The 16,518-nt window shown below is 37.8% G+C and overlaps 1 protein-coding gene across 1 annotated transcript in view; it reads right to left on the reverse strand.

Annotated features, from left to right (window-relative positions):
- gpc5a (glypican 5a) overlaps positions 1-16,518 on the reverse strand; it is a 111,522-nt gene that overhangs the window by 37,228 nt on the left and 57,776 nt on the right. Inside the window, exon 8 of the mRNA XM_054615226.1 lies at positions 5,099-5,255. Within this exon, the coding sequence (XP_054471201.1) occupies positions 5,099-5,255 (157 nt within the window). The remainder of the gene's footprint in view (positions 1-5,098; positions 5,256-16,518) is intronic.

Here is a 16,518-nt window from a genome sequence, read left to right on the forward strand (position 1 = left end):
TGCTAACTTTCTAGAAATCGATTGGTGTCTCAACTGCTGCCATTGTGTCTGACAGATGTCTTATTGCAGTACAACACTCACGCTGCAAGCAGTCACAGTGTCTGCAGCTGAACCAAGCCTGGCAAGATAAGAGTATAAGAGGCCTTTTGGGGTTGGAGCATGAAAAAAACCTCTTAGTTGTTCTTTGTTGACAGGTCACGGAAATCGTACATTTAGTGTTGGATAAAGGGAAGTTGAGGAAAACCTCAATTTTTGTGTGTAGCCAGGTACTGTAAGTGTGTGTTGTCTTTTGGCCATACAATTCGCATGACCGGGATGTCAATGTCAGTTGGCCAGGCACAAAATTCGGTACAGATGTCGTGGTTCCCAAGCGATGAATCCTGATATCTATAGTGAATCGCTGATTTTTTCACTAGTGCCAGCAGAAGCTTCACATTTGTACTTTTGAGGGAAATGTTTCAACAACTAAATTATTTGTCACTGACTTTGGTACCAATATTCATTGTCCCCTCAGGATAAATATTAATGACTTTGGTGATCCTCTGACTTTTCCTCTTGCGCCATCAGCAGATTAAAATGTCAGTCAATACTTTGTTTTATGACCAGCCTCAGCTGTACTTTGTGTTTAGTGAAAAATAGCAAATGTTAACATGCTAACAAGCTGAATGATGGTAATGGTGAACATGGGCAACATTATACCTGCTTAGTATATACATGGTAGCATTGAAGTTGTGAGCATGTTAGCATGCTGATTAGCATATAGTGCAGGGCATGGCTGTAGACTTGTTTGTTATCACCTCATAACTGTGTATTGATTAATAAGACACCTAGGCTATAATGACAAACCTCTAATTATCATATTCATATATGAGCTAGGCAAGCATTTGGTTTGATTAAACCAGGTGTATAATTACCTCATCACGCTAAGTCACAAAGTAGGGCTGCAGCAGATAATTGTCTCATCCCACACACTTGAGACTCTTCTGCTTCACCTTATTTACCAAAATGGTAAAAGTTCTGACTATCAAAGTTAAAATGTATCTTCTGTTATTTGGGAGTGTGAAGGTATCTGATTTCACTGAGATCTAAATTTGTACAATAAGTACATAAAAGGAATTTAACCTTTTTATAGATGCACAAATCACACACAGCCACAGCTTGGACCAACACAGCTCCACAGACATGGGATACATTATGGTTCTCTTAATTAGTATTCCAATTATGTCTATTATAATTGGTAATTATGATCCTGGTTATGATGCTTTACATGCACAGTAATAGGCTGCAATACACAACACTGTGATATTACAATAGTTTTGACATTCAGGTGCTAGTTCTCATTAGTGTTAAATGTTAATTTAATTTCATTATGGACGGATGTGTGTTTGTTGAAGCAATTGGCACTCCGTAATAGCTGCAGAAAACAGGGCCTGATGTGGGAGGCACATATATGCAAGATTCTACATACCTGCTCTCTCTCTCTTTGGTATGTCTTGGATTCCTGAGTTTTCTTTAGTTGGTGTTATCTGGCAAGCTATGAGCATTAAGTACATCCCTCTGTTTAACAGTGGGAAATGAATCAATCTTTTTCTGCTTTCACTGCATGATTTCAATAATTATCTGGGTTTACAAAAAAAACAAAAAACAGATCAGACTTATTGTAGTTTCACAAAGACAGTGACTTGTCAGGTAGCTCTGCAGTGCAGAACCACCCTACCCTGCTGCAGTCACTAAACATTAAAAAATCTTCATTTCTGAAGGATGAACTGCTCAAATTGTTGCTTTTTGTCACATCCATAGCATTCTCTATCGCAACGGTAATTCTGCTTAATGAGGATAATCCCTTAAATCAGGGCTGTATTGTCAGTATTGATCTTATCCTATTTTATTTCCTTATCATCCTCATCTATCGTCAGCATGTTCTGCTGATGAACATCAAAAGACACAAAGGAGGGGGATTATGGATAATTGCGGTGAAGAAAATCTAATTATACTTGGTTCTTCAGTCTCTGGCAATGAGATGGCAGTATCACTGTATTCAAATCACTTCGAAAGACTGAAATGTATCACGTAGTCTTGTAGCTTCTATGGAGTCGAAGATTTGAAAACTCAGACTTGTAGACTTTATAAACAATGATGACAAAAGCAGAACACAACGCTGCCCTGTGATTTCATGCGCATTGTGACTTGTGAATGACAGTTATGTTATTTAAAGCTCTGCGTCTTGATCATGTTCTTTGTTAATATTGTTAGCACATTGTTGTTGTTTTTTATCCCACCTTCACGTATTTTTCCTAGTTCTGTTGTTGCCTTTGTTTCTGCTTCTGTTGTTGTATTTAATATTGTATATCTGTCTCTACAGCTTTCTGTTTTGAAGTTTTGCACACAGACGGAAATAAAAACTAACAACTTTTATAAATAGTTTATCATCACCACTGGCCATCACGCCAATTTATCATCTCTGGTGCTGAAGTAGGACATTGTAACTTTTCAGAACTATCAACTGTGTTTCTAGCAACAAATATAACAAAATTAATTACATTCTCCATTCATGGAGAACAATGTTGATATGTTGACTGTCAAAGCATTTGGTGACGACTCATCACAGCTGATGAAGATTTGCACACCTTGTGTGTCTGATCTAAAAAAATGTAATGATCGCAGTCCCTCCTAGACAGACAAACCCCTACCACCTGCACTATGAGCTGTGTGTTGTATTTTAATTTTGTATGGTAATTGTAAAGACCTGAAGTCAGCCATCAGTGTTATGCTCACAGGTTGTCATTTGTCATTCTTGATTGGTTGCCATTCTCAGGAGAGTCTTATCTAATATGAGCTTGTCAGAGGGCTCCAGACTCCAGTAGAGAGACATTGACGAATGCAACAAGTCTTCCAAATTTTGACTAAATGCTGCTGTTTGCTAATGACCTCTAGAACGACACATGGAAGCTTTTTTTGATCAGACCAAATTATTTGCAGGAGACATCATTTTTCTGTGCTTTCCAAAACCGTTACAAAGTACTGTTTTGGGTCAACATCCTGGTTTGGGCTCATTACTATTTGGTTAAGGAGAAAAAAGCTTAATTGTGAATGGGCCATCACAATATTGTTTAAATATGGAGATAACAGTGCACATTTTCAGACAGTCTCCCCTGGAGAGAGTTCAATGACTAACTGGCAAATGAAAAGGAGGGAGAAGTTCTAAACCAATCTGGATGTAGGATTGTCCTTTCGGAAAGTTACAGAGAGGGTCAAACACAGCCTCGCCAATCCGATATTAACAAGCATGAGAGATTGTGGCAGCTTATGTTCCCTTAAAGGCGAAGTTATCATCACTCCTTACTTCCAGCTGTTTGATGAGCTTAGTGCGTCCTTGTGGGGCATGATGAGGTCAAAGGCCAAATATCAATACTGTGCACATACAAGATTCACATAATAATCCATGCCACACTATTTGGTAGGGGATTATTCTTGCCTCATGAGCTTGTTCCAATGAGAGTTTATCTGTGTCACACACCAGTTCATTTCTGAAGGTGTTAAATGTCTATGTCGGTTACAAGCAATGATGATAGAGAATAATTCAGTGCACAGCGGGTTCCTTGTTTATCTGTGATCTTCATTTATTCTTACACGGGTGAACATGTGTTTTTTGGTAAAACTTCCTGGAATATAATGTCTTTCTATTTGAATTTTACCTGCACATAAACACAAAAAAACATTAATTTGACTTTTTTGGGGTTTCTAAATGTAAGGGCCCAATTAAGGATGGAGTCCAAGAGCTAACCTTCGATTTGATTTGGGGGCACATTTTGTATTCCTTTTTCCTGCAGTTTGAAGCTGCTTTATATTGTGTAAGGCTCCTTTTTCAGTAAGTGAGAGCAATAAAACAATGTTTTAAGTGCTGCTGTATCCTTTGCTTGCAAGTTTCACTAATTCATTTAATTCTACTACAACAATAAAATACAAAGACAAAATACCGACACCAAATGCCACTTCAAGGTAATCAAACTTTTTTTTTAGCATTGAATGCAAAAAACCTATCTAAACCTGCAGGGACTGACCAGAGGTCTGGTTGAGGTGGGGAATCCTTGGTGTTTGTGTGAGGGTCAGGCAGCAGGGGACAGATGCTCGACAGAGGTCACGACAGACAGTGGGTCATAAATATAGGAGACAGGCTGATCTGGCCTGTGACAAGGAAAGGGCAGCTGTACTGTAATGGGTGATAAATGTCAGTGCCTCCCCACAGCCTCAGATGAGCGATTGTTAAGCAGCTTCTCTGAGCCTGAGCTTATAAAGCCTCAAGACAGACTGACAAGCAGTAAAGGAAACATTTACACGGATAGAACGGCTTGTTTGGATGCCCCCCTTCCTCGCTGTCGCCATAGGCAAAATGAGAAAGGTGATTAATCAGGTTGTTAGCATGTTTGATGGAGAGTAGAGGAGAGAGGGAATCCATGTGCTGAGAGGAGGGTGTGACAGGTAACAAAATGAGGAGGAGATCTCCGCTGCTGTGATTCATCAGGGGTTACTGATCCTCGGAGGAGCAATAATTTTTAAAGTTACGGGCCTTGATTGCAATAATGTCCCCATAGCAACTATTATCTTTAATGACTATTATTATGGCTGTCATAAAATGGAGACTGGAGCAAGTCTTATCAAAATATAGTATGCAACTGCACCTTCAAATGTCTTCCTGGATTAAAAACTAGTTTTAATTTTTGAATTCTCCAACTTTAAAAAGGCAGATTAGTAAAAGGCATGATGTAATTTAAGTGTTCAAAACCAAAAGGCATAAGAATATACATATTATATATGTTTTGTTTAGTTTCTTTTTTTTTGTCAGGAATCATATAAAACTTTGAACCTCCTACAATGATAAGATATATACATTTAAACCAAATGCAATCACACATACAAAGGTACATTTATTTAAATTATTGCATCCAATACTATAAAATATAAATTAGAATACAGCCCCAATCAAATGTGATATTCTGGCTATTTTCCTCTCCCTCATAAAGGCAAAATATAACAGCATGGGATACGATATCTTCACATTGTTAATTGAGCAATAAAATTACAAAAAGGTGAGACTTACATTTGGAGACTCTGGAGACTTTCCTCTCGCCACCACCTGAACCACCACAGCCATCTTCATCATCACAGTCGCCGCTGTAACGTCCCTCTGAGTCTCCACTTCCTGTTTCAATCTGATCCAGTGACCCCAGTTTAGGAATGGACTTCCCTTGCAACAGCTAGTTGTGAAAAGAGACACAGAAAAAGACACATTTTTAGTTAACATATTCATATTTTTCAACAAAAGTAAACTCCTTTAAAGTAGTAACCTTAAATAACTATTATATGAATAATACATTCAATAGTCAAAAAGTGAACAAGGTCCTCTCATGGCAAGGATAGTGCAGAATATGCATTCAGAAAATGAAGAGGAAAAAAGGGGAGAAAGTGCAAAATAACTGCTGATTATGCTAATGAGCCACAGTCCTCTAAGTAATTAAAAAACTATGAATCTACTGGATAACTGCTATGCAAAGGGCATATTTTCATACACATTCTTGGCCAGATTTTTTTCTGCATCCCCTGCTTTCAATGTTAAAAATAAATGAATTGTTGAATTCCCTTATTTGTTGGTTCATTAAAAAAATACAAAATCCAATGATAAGCCAACATTTATCCTGAATGACACCACCTACAGTCTCCAATTGAATGGAACTATAGTATGTGTTACATGACACTCGCCCTTCTCGACCGCAGTGGCCTGCAGGGCAGCTAAACTTTCTGCTGCGTTGCTGTGCAGCAGAATCTCAATCAAAGACTCTGCGAACTCGATACCAGGGGAAATGCATACACTAATTGGCTCATTTAAATTCATGGTGCGTTATTGGAAACAAGAGGGAATGCTTTGTGTTGATCAGAAAGGTATTGTCTATGCTAATTAATTACTGTTGTGGTTCAGTGCAGCGGAGCAGAAGTGTCGGGGTTGCTGCCATGGCTGAGCTCGGACATATCTGTGCTGGTAATTAGCCTGTCTGAGTCTCAGCTCCTCAATGGTGACAGGTTAGAAGATGTGGAATATTGAGAGTTTGGGCAATCTAAGCGCTCCTTCCATGTGTGTAATTGCCATGATTTTCTTTCCATTTAAGTCTGATCACACTTTTAATACACTACATGGAATAATGAGTTTCTGTGGTGCCTGAGATTCGCTTGGTCTGGGAGTTTGACTGAATTTGAACTTTGCGCTTCACAGTCCAGGAGGTAGAGCACTGCTCGAGGGCCCAGTGGGGTGCAAAGGCTGTCAACTCTGACGTTTACAAAAGAAACAGCATCTTGCAATAATTACAGTAGACATGTGAACTGCACATGTGAAACAATATGCTACCTGATATTCACCTATTTATAGATTGCGACAAGGTGAAAGGTTAATATGTTTGCATATATGAGCCTGTGTATCGATGCATGAATGTGTTTGGGTGATAAAAGGGACGCTTTCTTTAACACATATTTAGATTCTCAATCATTCATTCGCACACATAACCTTCAAGTCTCAAGTCACAACATTATTTAGTTTATAACAAAAAAGATATATTTATGAGGGGAATAATAAGAGAGTTGGAAATCTGAAATATTTTCTGACTTTGCCAGAAGAATATTTTCTATTACCAGTTCACTCCTATAAATTGGTTTGTCACACGCACACTCAAACTAAAAGACAAGGCAAACAAAATGTGTTGTTCTTGTTGTCAAAGAAATACAATACAGAAACAAATCAACAAGGAATTGACGCCACTAACAAGCATAGCCTGTGTAGCCAAAACCTGAAATAGCTTATTTGTCTGTGCAGTAGACCTCCAATGACGCCCAAAAACTATTTAAGAACACATCAGTGAGCATAACTGTTGCACTGATTGACAAGTTCCTTCATTATGATGAATAAGGGCACTGTATTACATTTTGAGTTGATCCCACATACACCGTCCACAACAACCTTTCTTATTTACTCCTTTATGACTAACATTTCAAAAACTTCATTATTATTATCATTACCAGCTGCGACAATGTGTTGTTGTTTACCATTAGATAATAGAATGACTCAAACAAAGGCACCATTTAAAAATAATATTTTGGGTTTGTGTGATCACTAGCAGTTGATATGATTTGCATGAAACAGTGGTAATTAATTAATCAACCTCTATAATGATATTTTACAGCTTACTAATTTGTTAAAAAAAGCTGGGAAAACATTTGTGGTGTTTGAATAAGTCTGTCAATCAGCAAGCTGCTCGATTATTTAATGCTTGAGGGCCATGGGAGTAGCAGCTCTGTGTTTGATTGTATTGAGTAGCTGTACTGCTCTTTCTGACACACACACTTCTAACTGTGTTATTGGCCTCACTTCTGTGAATGACATGAGGCTTTCTCTAACACTGGCTGTGGGACAGGAGCTCTGATTTCGTTCAATGCATCTCCAGATGAGAAACTGCTCCAAGTAAGCACCCTCGGGCAGGCTTCTGGCTGTTACTGCAGTGTGTGGAGAGTTAATGACCACCAAATACCAGTTACTCTTTTCAAAAAACAAAATCCCCAACTAAGCTATGACCACAAGAATAATGAAGAATAACACATTTTCTTCAGTACAAAAAATAATGGTTAACTAGATGTTGGATTTTAATGGAAATTTCACCCATATGGGCGTTCATGGCGTAAGAGAGAACACAGCATATTTTGAGATTATCTCATGAGCTCTCTATTCAGTTACCAAAACTCCACTTACTGTACACCTGATTCTCAAATAGGTCACTATCATTATATCTTATTTTCCCTGCTTTATTAGTAGAGATACATACGTTTTATTACTGCAATAGCACCTCCATTTTGCACTATTACATCCATTCTGCACTATTACATCCATTCTGCTCTTTTAATTCCATTTCATTGTTGTTGTGTTTTTATGTTTATATACGTACTTTTGTGTATATATATATATATATATATATATATATATATATATATATATATATATTTATGCCTAATGTTGCTAATTTGCCTAATACCAAAATGTGTATCTATTGTATGTGCTATATTGAAATTAACAATCTCCACTTAATTTAGCATCTGCATGACACAAATAATTAATTGTTTATATAATTGTAAATAAATTCAGGCAATGAGGGGTTAATGCAAATTCAATTACTTGAATTATTTTAGTTTCAGCATGTGGTTCTCAACCTTTCTGAGTCTAAATTATCCTGGTGGTGATACACCTCACAATTTTGTAAAATGTTACATGTTAATTAAATGCACCAGCACCATGGCACTACGGTGTGGAAACACTGGCAGTAAACACAATTGGGAGAAAATCTGCCGTTAATAACAATGAGGATAAACAAGCAATGACTATGGGAGGAGTGGAAATAGCAAAGTGATTAGACACAAAACAATATTAGCAAAAAAAGTTATTTTGGAAACAGTGAACATGCAGTCCAGGCTACCGGCTCAGACAACAAAAAAGATATTCGATGTAGTTTTATTGTGGACAGACTGTCTGTCTCTGTCTTCTTATTACTCGCTGACACAAAATTGTATTATCACATCACTAATAAAGAACAAAATAAAACAAATAATTCATTCCACTGATGAATGTGGTTTCATTTCTCCCCTGCCAAATAACATGATTTATTAAGCCTTTAATATACAATTGACATGTTTCTTTTGGAAATGGCTCTTTTGATAAATGTTCTTGAGGCAATTTTTGGTAATTTCACCAATAGAATTTACATAAATTTGGTTTAAACAAAAAATCTCAACTCTTGAATGGATTGTCTTTGAATTTGGTGTAATTATCCACGATGCCCTGTGGATGAATCCTATTGGCTGTGGAAAACCTCCGACCTTTCCTCTATTGTCATCACCATGTCAAAATTTTACTTCTTCCAATACTTTAGTTTATGACCAATTACTTGAATAACATTCCCATCAGCCTCAGCTGTATTTTGGATTTAGTACTAATTAGAAAATTCTAAACATCAGCATGTAAAACATTGTCTTTGTGAGTATGTTAGCATCTCAGAGCACTACTGTGCCGGCTCAGGTGCAGCCTCACAGAAATGCTAGAGCGAACGCAGACTAGAAAATTCCCTATTGCTTCTTTTTGAGTGAAATATCTTGTTATATTTACTTGTATTATTGTCTTCCTTGTCTTTGGTTACCTCAGATCCCCACCCTAAAAACAAGCCCTGGTCACCAGAGATATTAAACACATTTCACAGCAGCACTGTACTCATCACAAACTTCTTCATAATACCAGCTGCTTCTTCGGAAAAATCACTGTGAGGAGACTGTGAGGCATCTCAAAAGATTCAGGATGGTAACTGAGGCTTGGCTTAACTCTCATCGCTGCACCATAGACAGTATATTCTGACAGGCTGCATCACAGTATGTACTTTAGCAGGTTTGACTGCACAGCACCGGAACCTTCAGCACAACAATGATAAGCCAGCATCAAGAAATTTACTGGCACAGACCTACCACAGCTCTATGATATCTTCATTACCCGCTGCATAAGGAAAGCCCAAAGCATCATCAAGGACACCAGTCATCCAGCCCACACACTATTTTCACTCCTGCCATCTGGAAAATGCTACTGGAGCATTAAATCACGCACCACCCATTTCAGGGACATTTTCTTCCCACAGGTAGTCAGAATAATGAATAGTACCTCCACAAACACACAAACACACACACACACACACACACACACACACACACACACACACACACACACACACACACACACACACACACACACACACACACACACACACACACACACACACACACACACACACACACACAGATATGCATACACACTGACACTAAAGATATGCATACACACTGACACTAAAGCTGTGCATATGAACGGTATAGCGTTTTTTAGTGTGCTTTTTCCCTGGTGTCACTTGATTACACTATCCATTGTGTTTTTTATTCCTTTTCCAAGGTTGAGAATGCCACAGTGCAACAATTTTACTTATTTATTAACACAGATGAACTTCATATTGGCATCTGCCTCTAGAATAAACAAACTCAAGCAGGTAAATATAAAATAGAATATAAGAGTAATTAAACTCTACACCATGTATTTTTTGGCTATGAATGTACTTGTTCAACCTCTATATAGAGGTATTAAAAATAATAAACCACGACATTGCTCTAGCATTTCTAAAACAATATCATGCACTAGACATAACAATTCTGCTTCACTGCAGTCTAATGCTCAATATGTTAACTCAGCTGTCAATTCAAATTTTGTGACCTCAAGACATTAAGGTATTTATGTACTCCTGCTGCGTCTACAGTAATGGAACAAGGGGATGTCCATGTCACTCTGTATCTTGTAAAAGTAAGGATATTATCACCATTTATCCTGCACAACTACTTTCCACCGCAGATGAAGGTAGCTCCAAAAATACTGCAAGAGTTTCTGAGATTGTCGGTCTGTCAATAATAAAATATATTTATAGTTAATCAAAATGTACAGATTAGAGTATGTATAGGATAAATTTCCTAAAGAGGTACCGGGTGTCTTAAATAACACAGAGATCCAGAGATGAATAAAACTGTGTTTGGATTTTTAAGCTCATCAGTATTCTCTTTGAACACACTCTACTATCTGTAAATAGAGGGTGGAGGAGAGATCTTACAATGATCATATTTGCCAGGCAGAGGAGAAAAGTGTCAGGATGTGAGTCGACTCCCAGGACACACACTGTCATTTTTCATCTGCCTCACTGCAGCAGCAGCAACACTGACAGGGTGTTGATCCAGACCACTTGCAGCAGCAGCAAAGCAGATCAGTGAGTGAGAGGCCCGACTAGAAATTACAATATACAGTAATGATAAGAGTCTGTACCTCCAGGTCTGAGGACGTGGTTCTCTGAAGGATTTCACCCTGCAGGTTGGAGGTGAGTCACTGCCCCGAGCGAGGGATTTCAAGAATCTCAGGGTCTTTTTCAGGTGATCCGGTGCAACGTCAGCAGTGATATGGTCGTTTTACCGTTTTGGTGAAAAGGGATCCGAGTCAGAAGGCAAAGCTTTCGATTTACAATTCATCTACGTTCAGCCCACTCACCTATGGTCATGAGCTTTGGGTAGTGCCCAAAAGAATGACATTGTGAATACAAGCGGGCCAAAGAGCTTCCTTCATCAGGAGTCATCTGGGCTCAGCCTTAAAGATAGGTCGAGGAGCTCAAACACCCGAAAGGAAAAAGTTGCTGGGGAGAGGGATGTCTGGAATACCAAGCTGCCCGACGACCCGGCCCCAAATAAAATGGACTGGTGGATGGTTAGATAGTAAAGTGAATTTTAGATAAAAATCATAATTCAAATCAACCATATGTCCTACGTCTCAACATTTATAAAAAATAATAATAATAATAATCGAAAATTATTCCTATTTTCAAAAACTAAAAAAGGAAGTGATCCTACTAGCACGTAAAGCATGATATAGCTAATTCTTCACTGCAACAGAACTCCATTGTTGGCCATAAACTATTAAAAAAACATTAATGAGCTACAACTTTGCACTGGGTGATGTGTTCCTTCATTACAAAGAACATGTGCATTGCAGTTTATTTTTGTACAATCCCATATACACCTATCTGCTGCATCAAATACTTGCTAAAGCACCAAATGTGTATTAATTTGTGGTTAGAAATAGCCAACAACAAATATATGATTTACTACTAAACTACAGTGCACTGTTTTTAAAGGATGTTGCTTGTCTTTAAAAATTTAAAAAGTATAAATTCATGAAATGTTTTTAAAGATACATGTCTGTAGAAAAAATGAGTGAACTTGGGGCTGCGAGTCATGAACAAGGTAGTGAAGCTAGAAAGTATTGGGAGATGTGAGGTTATTACAGCCTTGTTGTTTTACCATGATCACAAATTCCCTCAACCATAACCAAGTATTTTCAATAATCTAAACTCAACCATATCTGAACCATGCTTTGGGTGTTTTAGGTAGATACGGTAGGGGGAAAACAACATTAAACCAATGTGTTAAAAATTGTCAGATATTTATATCAACATATCTGCCGGTCAGTCTGATATGTTGAAGTAAATTGTATTTCTTTAAGGTGAAAAATAACTACATATGAATGCAATTCTTAGGAGAAAAGGTTCTTAAAATGTAAACACATGTATTATTCAAATGGGATTTTTTTTTTTTTAAATGTTTTGCAATACTGTTAAACTTGAATGCTGCAACCCATGAGCAATTATACAGAGGATTCTGCTGCTGTTGCTCAAACTGGACTTTAATGGATAAGCACATGCAATTATTTAAGATACAGTTGTTATCTACAGATATGCAGTGTAGCTGGTTTTGGACTTGAAAGTTTTTATTTCCTGTGCTTACCTTATGGGTATAATGAATGACACAATGGGCGTGGATTTTAAAACAAATTATAATTCTGCAGGTTTTGGTATTTGTCTCCAATTAGGACTCGCTTGCACAGCCCTGACATTTCAGACTTTACAGACTCTTTGCTGGATACCAACATGATTTAATCGAACAATATAAGTCAGCAAGTCGGCACCTGTGGTGTGTTAAATTTCAAATATTCTTTAAGAGAACAGGATGTTGTTTATAATCAAGACTGTCTTTACTCGTTAACTGGACTTCTATAACAGTCAAATGTTATGATGGTTGGCTCATTCGGAGCACGGAAAATAAGATGTGAATATATTCTCAGTGTTAATCCTTTGGACTAAGAGGAGAGGGGGCATGAATTATTCACAAACAATACTGCTGGTCAACCACCACATCAATGACTGGTAAATAATTCAGCCCGCAGACGGGGTGAGGAGCTGCTTGCTCCTGATTTTGATTGAGAGACACAGGGACAGGGCCTACTTATAGATTCTTAATGGGTTTTACCACATCAGGAGGAGAGGACAGGCAAGAAGGAGAGGAGCCAACAAATAATTCAAAGGAAAGAGCTGCTGATGAGCAAGATGATGAAATCTAGAGTTTGTACACTTAGATTGCATGATGAATTTGTCAATAGCTACACTGCTGTTTTGTGTTTTCCCGCAGCCTCGGCTGTGGAATAGTAATGATACATTTCCATTTGATTCTAGGGAAACTCTGAGCAGTTTCTGCACTTCAGTTTGTCAAGGTCAGGGGCGAATAAATGGAAATAGTAAAGAACATTTCTGATATGAAAAACATTTTGCATGGACACATCATTCTTATCCTCATAAAATGCCCAACAGTGGCGCCTTTAAAAGGTAACAGAGTTACATCTTTTGCCTTCATCCAAATCTTATTTCAGTGTACACTTTCTGCACAGCCTTTTTAACGGGCAACCTGCCATTCATGCACGCATGCACATGTACTTAAAGGTAAGTTTCATCTTATTAACAAGGTGCACCAGGACCATAGTGATTTATAGAAGTAATATGCTGTGTGGTGTATACCCGACATTCACACAGGCACTCGTGTGCACCATTGAATGAGTGTGTGCACTGGTATATGTAATTGATGTGTTTGCCGGTCATAAACTGAGCTGCCATTAACCCCCCACACACCTATATACTTCCTCCCCTTGCATCCAGTATTCATCTACCACAAAACAATCCAGTAAATAAAAATTTAAAATCATCACTATTTAACACCAGCTGCATGTCACATCTGAACACGATCATGATATCTTCCTAAATCCCCAGCTTCCAACATAAACAGCCACACTGTCATTGAATTACATGATTACCATTTCCTGACATGTCATCTGTTCAACTGGCTATGTGCCTCAAAACATGTCTGACAAACACCTTGAAGACGGCAGGGGAATAAAACCTGAGGGTTGAAAATGAATGTTAAATGACAATTCAGGTCAGAAACACAGGCTGACACTTGTGCTGCATTTCACAGGCTAATGAGATGCCAATCAGAAATATTTGTCAATCAAGTCCCAATGAGACGATAATGCAAATAGACTCAAGGACTGTGAACACACAAGCTGTTGAATAAATAGCACCAGATGTATTATATAAAAGCGTGCAATGGTTAGACACAACATCGCTTTCACCTTCCTCTATGTCATCTTACAGTATGAAAATAGATGTAATTTTATACTTTTAGTGACTCTAAAGCACCAACCTGTATACTTCAACGTCTACAGGGACCTTGTTGATTAATTAGCTCTCTTAAAAGCATTCACTGCTTCAGAAAGCCGGTGCTCAACCGTATGAGTATACTTAAGACAGCAGGGTTTTTTTGTATAAGGCACCCTGCCTGATGAGGTGTTTTTATTAAAAAAAAGAACGATTCATATTCAAGTCCTTGAATGAAAACAAAATATAGGTTGTCTGTCATGCAACGCAGCTAATGACTGTTTCTAAATAGTTTATGTGAATAAAAGTACTTGGTAGAAAAGGGTAAAAATAAATAATAATAATAAAAAAACAATCCTGGTTTCCCAGGAGGGGGCAGCGTTGGTGGGGGCATGTTGTTTAAGGCACTAATGAGACAATGAAATTGAATCCAGGAAGTTCAGTTTGAGTAACAGATTGTTGATTACAGGCTTTTCAGATGACAAAACACTAAACAGCACCTTATAATACACACAGATAATATTTCACAGTTCTGGAAAGTCATCACTGTGGCAACTATTTTATCTATTGAATATGAACTTGCATGCATTTCATTGGCCATCGCAGTACCTAGCCAGATGGTGTCGCGTTGAGACAAAACTTGAACCAGGTTCTTTTTTTTTTTTTTTTTGCTGGACGACCCTGCATTGTTGTGCCAGAGCCCTCTGTGTTACCAACTATGATGCAAAGACTGGCTACATTCAAATGAATGAGAAGGATGTGTTTTTTCATTCCCGGCTCAAGAAGTCCGTCTTAAAATTCAACCAATCTGTTACTGTCCATATGTTGTGAACTTTTTACCAAATATCTACAATGACTGATCAAGGACCCCCATTTTTCTGTGAGCTTCCCTGATGCCTTAGTGGCATTTAGTGCTTCGGTAGATGAACATCAGTTTACTAAATTAACAGTGTCAGTGTGGATCGTATCACAGGAGTCCTCAGTATCACCTTCATGCCGTTAACATCTTGCATCTGGTGTGAACTGGGGTGAGACTTTTTGCAGCACTACAAAAAAATCCCACACGTGCTGCTTTCACTGTCAAAGTCATAATTTGCACGACCAGGTTAGCATTTTCACTAACTACAAATGCTGGCATTCTCTAAATAGAAACCACCTTTAAAATTGTATTTGTTAAGGCTCTGTAAAGTTTCTTATCCACAAAAGTGATTGGGAGAAAACAAATCAGTGCATTATGTAACTGATATGAGGCTTAGACGTAGCACAACAAAGCCCTTCTGTTTGAGAATCAGTTTGACCCAGTGATGGAGTGTAAATTAGCTTGAGTGTACTCGAGATGTTGCTACAATTAATTATAGGTTGTTTGCATCTTGACTTCACATAAAACCCCAAAACCGCAAAATAGCTTACAGCATTATACGGCTCGTTGAACACAAGATCTGGATGGTTATCATCATGACTAAAAAAGTCAAGGTTCACTATTTACCCAGCTGAACAGGCAGCGTGTCTTTATTTATATTTTGTCTGCATGTGCTGGAGGCAGTTCTGACACAGAACATGAGGATTTGGCAAACAGTACTTGTGCAAAAGGGCAAGTGCTGAATTCAACACAAGTAGATTTTGACTACAAACATCTAACTTTTAAGGGCTCTCAATTTTACAGGCAATGCCTTTTGAACACTACTGAAGGCAGCCATCACACCTCAACCCATCAAATTGGCCACATTTAGATTACACAAGCAGGGTAAACAGAAAAGAAAAGCAGCAAAATCTAGAATTGGAGTAAAATTATGAAATGTTACGATTGCCTCAAAATCTTGTCTAAAAAAAAAGGATTGATTTGGTGCCTCAAAGATCCCTTGTAAGTATCTCATTCAGAAATGATTACACGAAATACAGCTTTAACAATGCCTGGTTTAAATTTAATAAGCACTAATCTCTGAGTGTTTCGTGTGATATGGGAAGTTTTTTGATATTCTTGTTTTATCCTCACACCTTACATGAACTTATTGAAAGACCATCTGTTTAACAGCTAAAAAAAAAACAGACTCCTGTGTTGTATTGGTGTTGTGTTTAATTAACAGCATGTTGTCAATGCCTCAGAGATTTCATTTGGATACTTTATATTTAAATTATGAGGGACTAATTAGCACTTTCTTTTGTTTTATTACTTAGTTGGGGGATTGTTGTAACTGTGGTTGAATTGTACTTGTAAAGCCTTTGCTGAATAGTGTAAAACATGGGTGAGATAGCTTGGTTTTTGTCAACACGTTCTGACTTTGTATGGCAGCTTGATCTATGGCCCTACTGTTCAAACTATGACTTTATTTTAAAAAAAAACGTCTGTGTTCACAGGAAAAAAACTTTATTAGCTTTTTGGACC

Source organism: Anoplopoma fimbria, chromosome 2, assembly GCF_027596085.1.
Source record: "Anoplopoma fimbria isolate UVic2021 breed Golden Eagle Sablefish chromosome 2, Afim_UVic_2022, whole genome shotgun sequence".
Lineage (NCBI taxonomy): Eukaryota > Metazoa > Chordata > Actinopteri > Perciformes > Anoplopomatidae > Anoplopoma > Anoplopoma fimbria.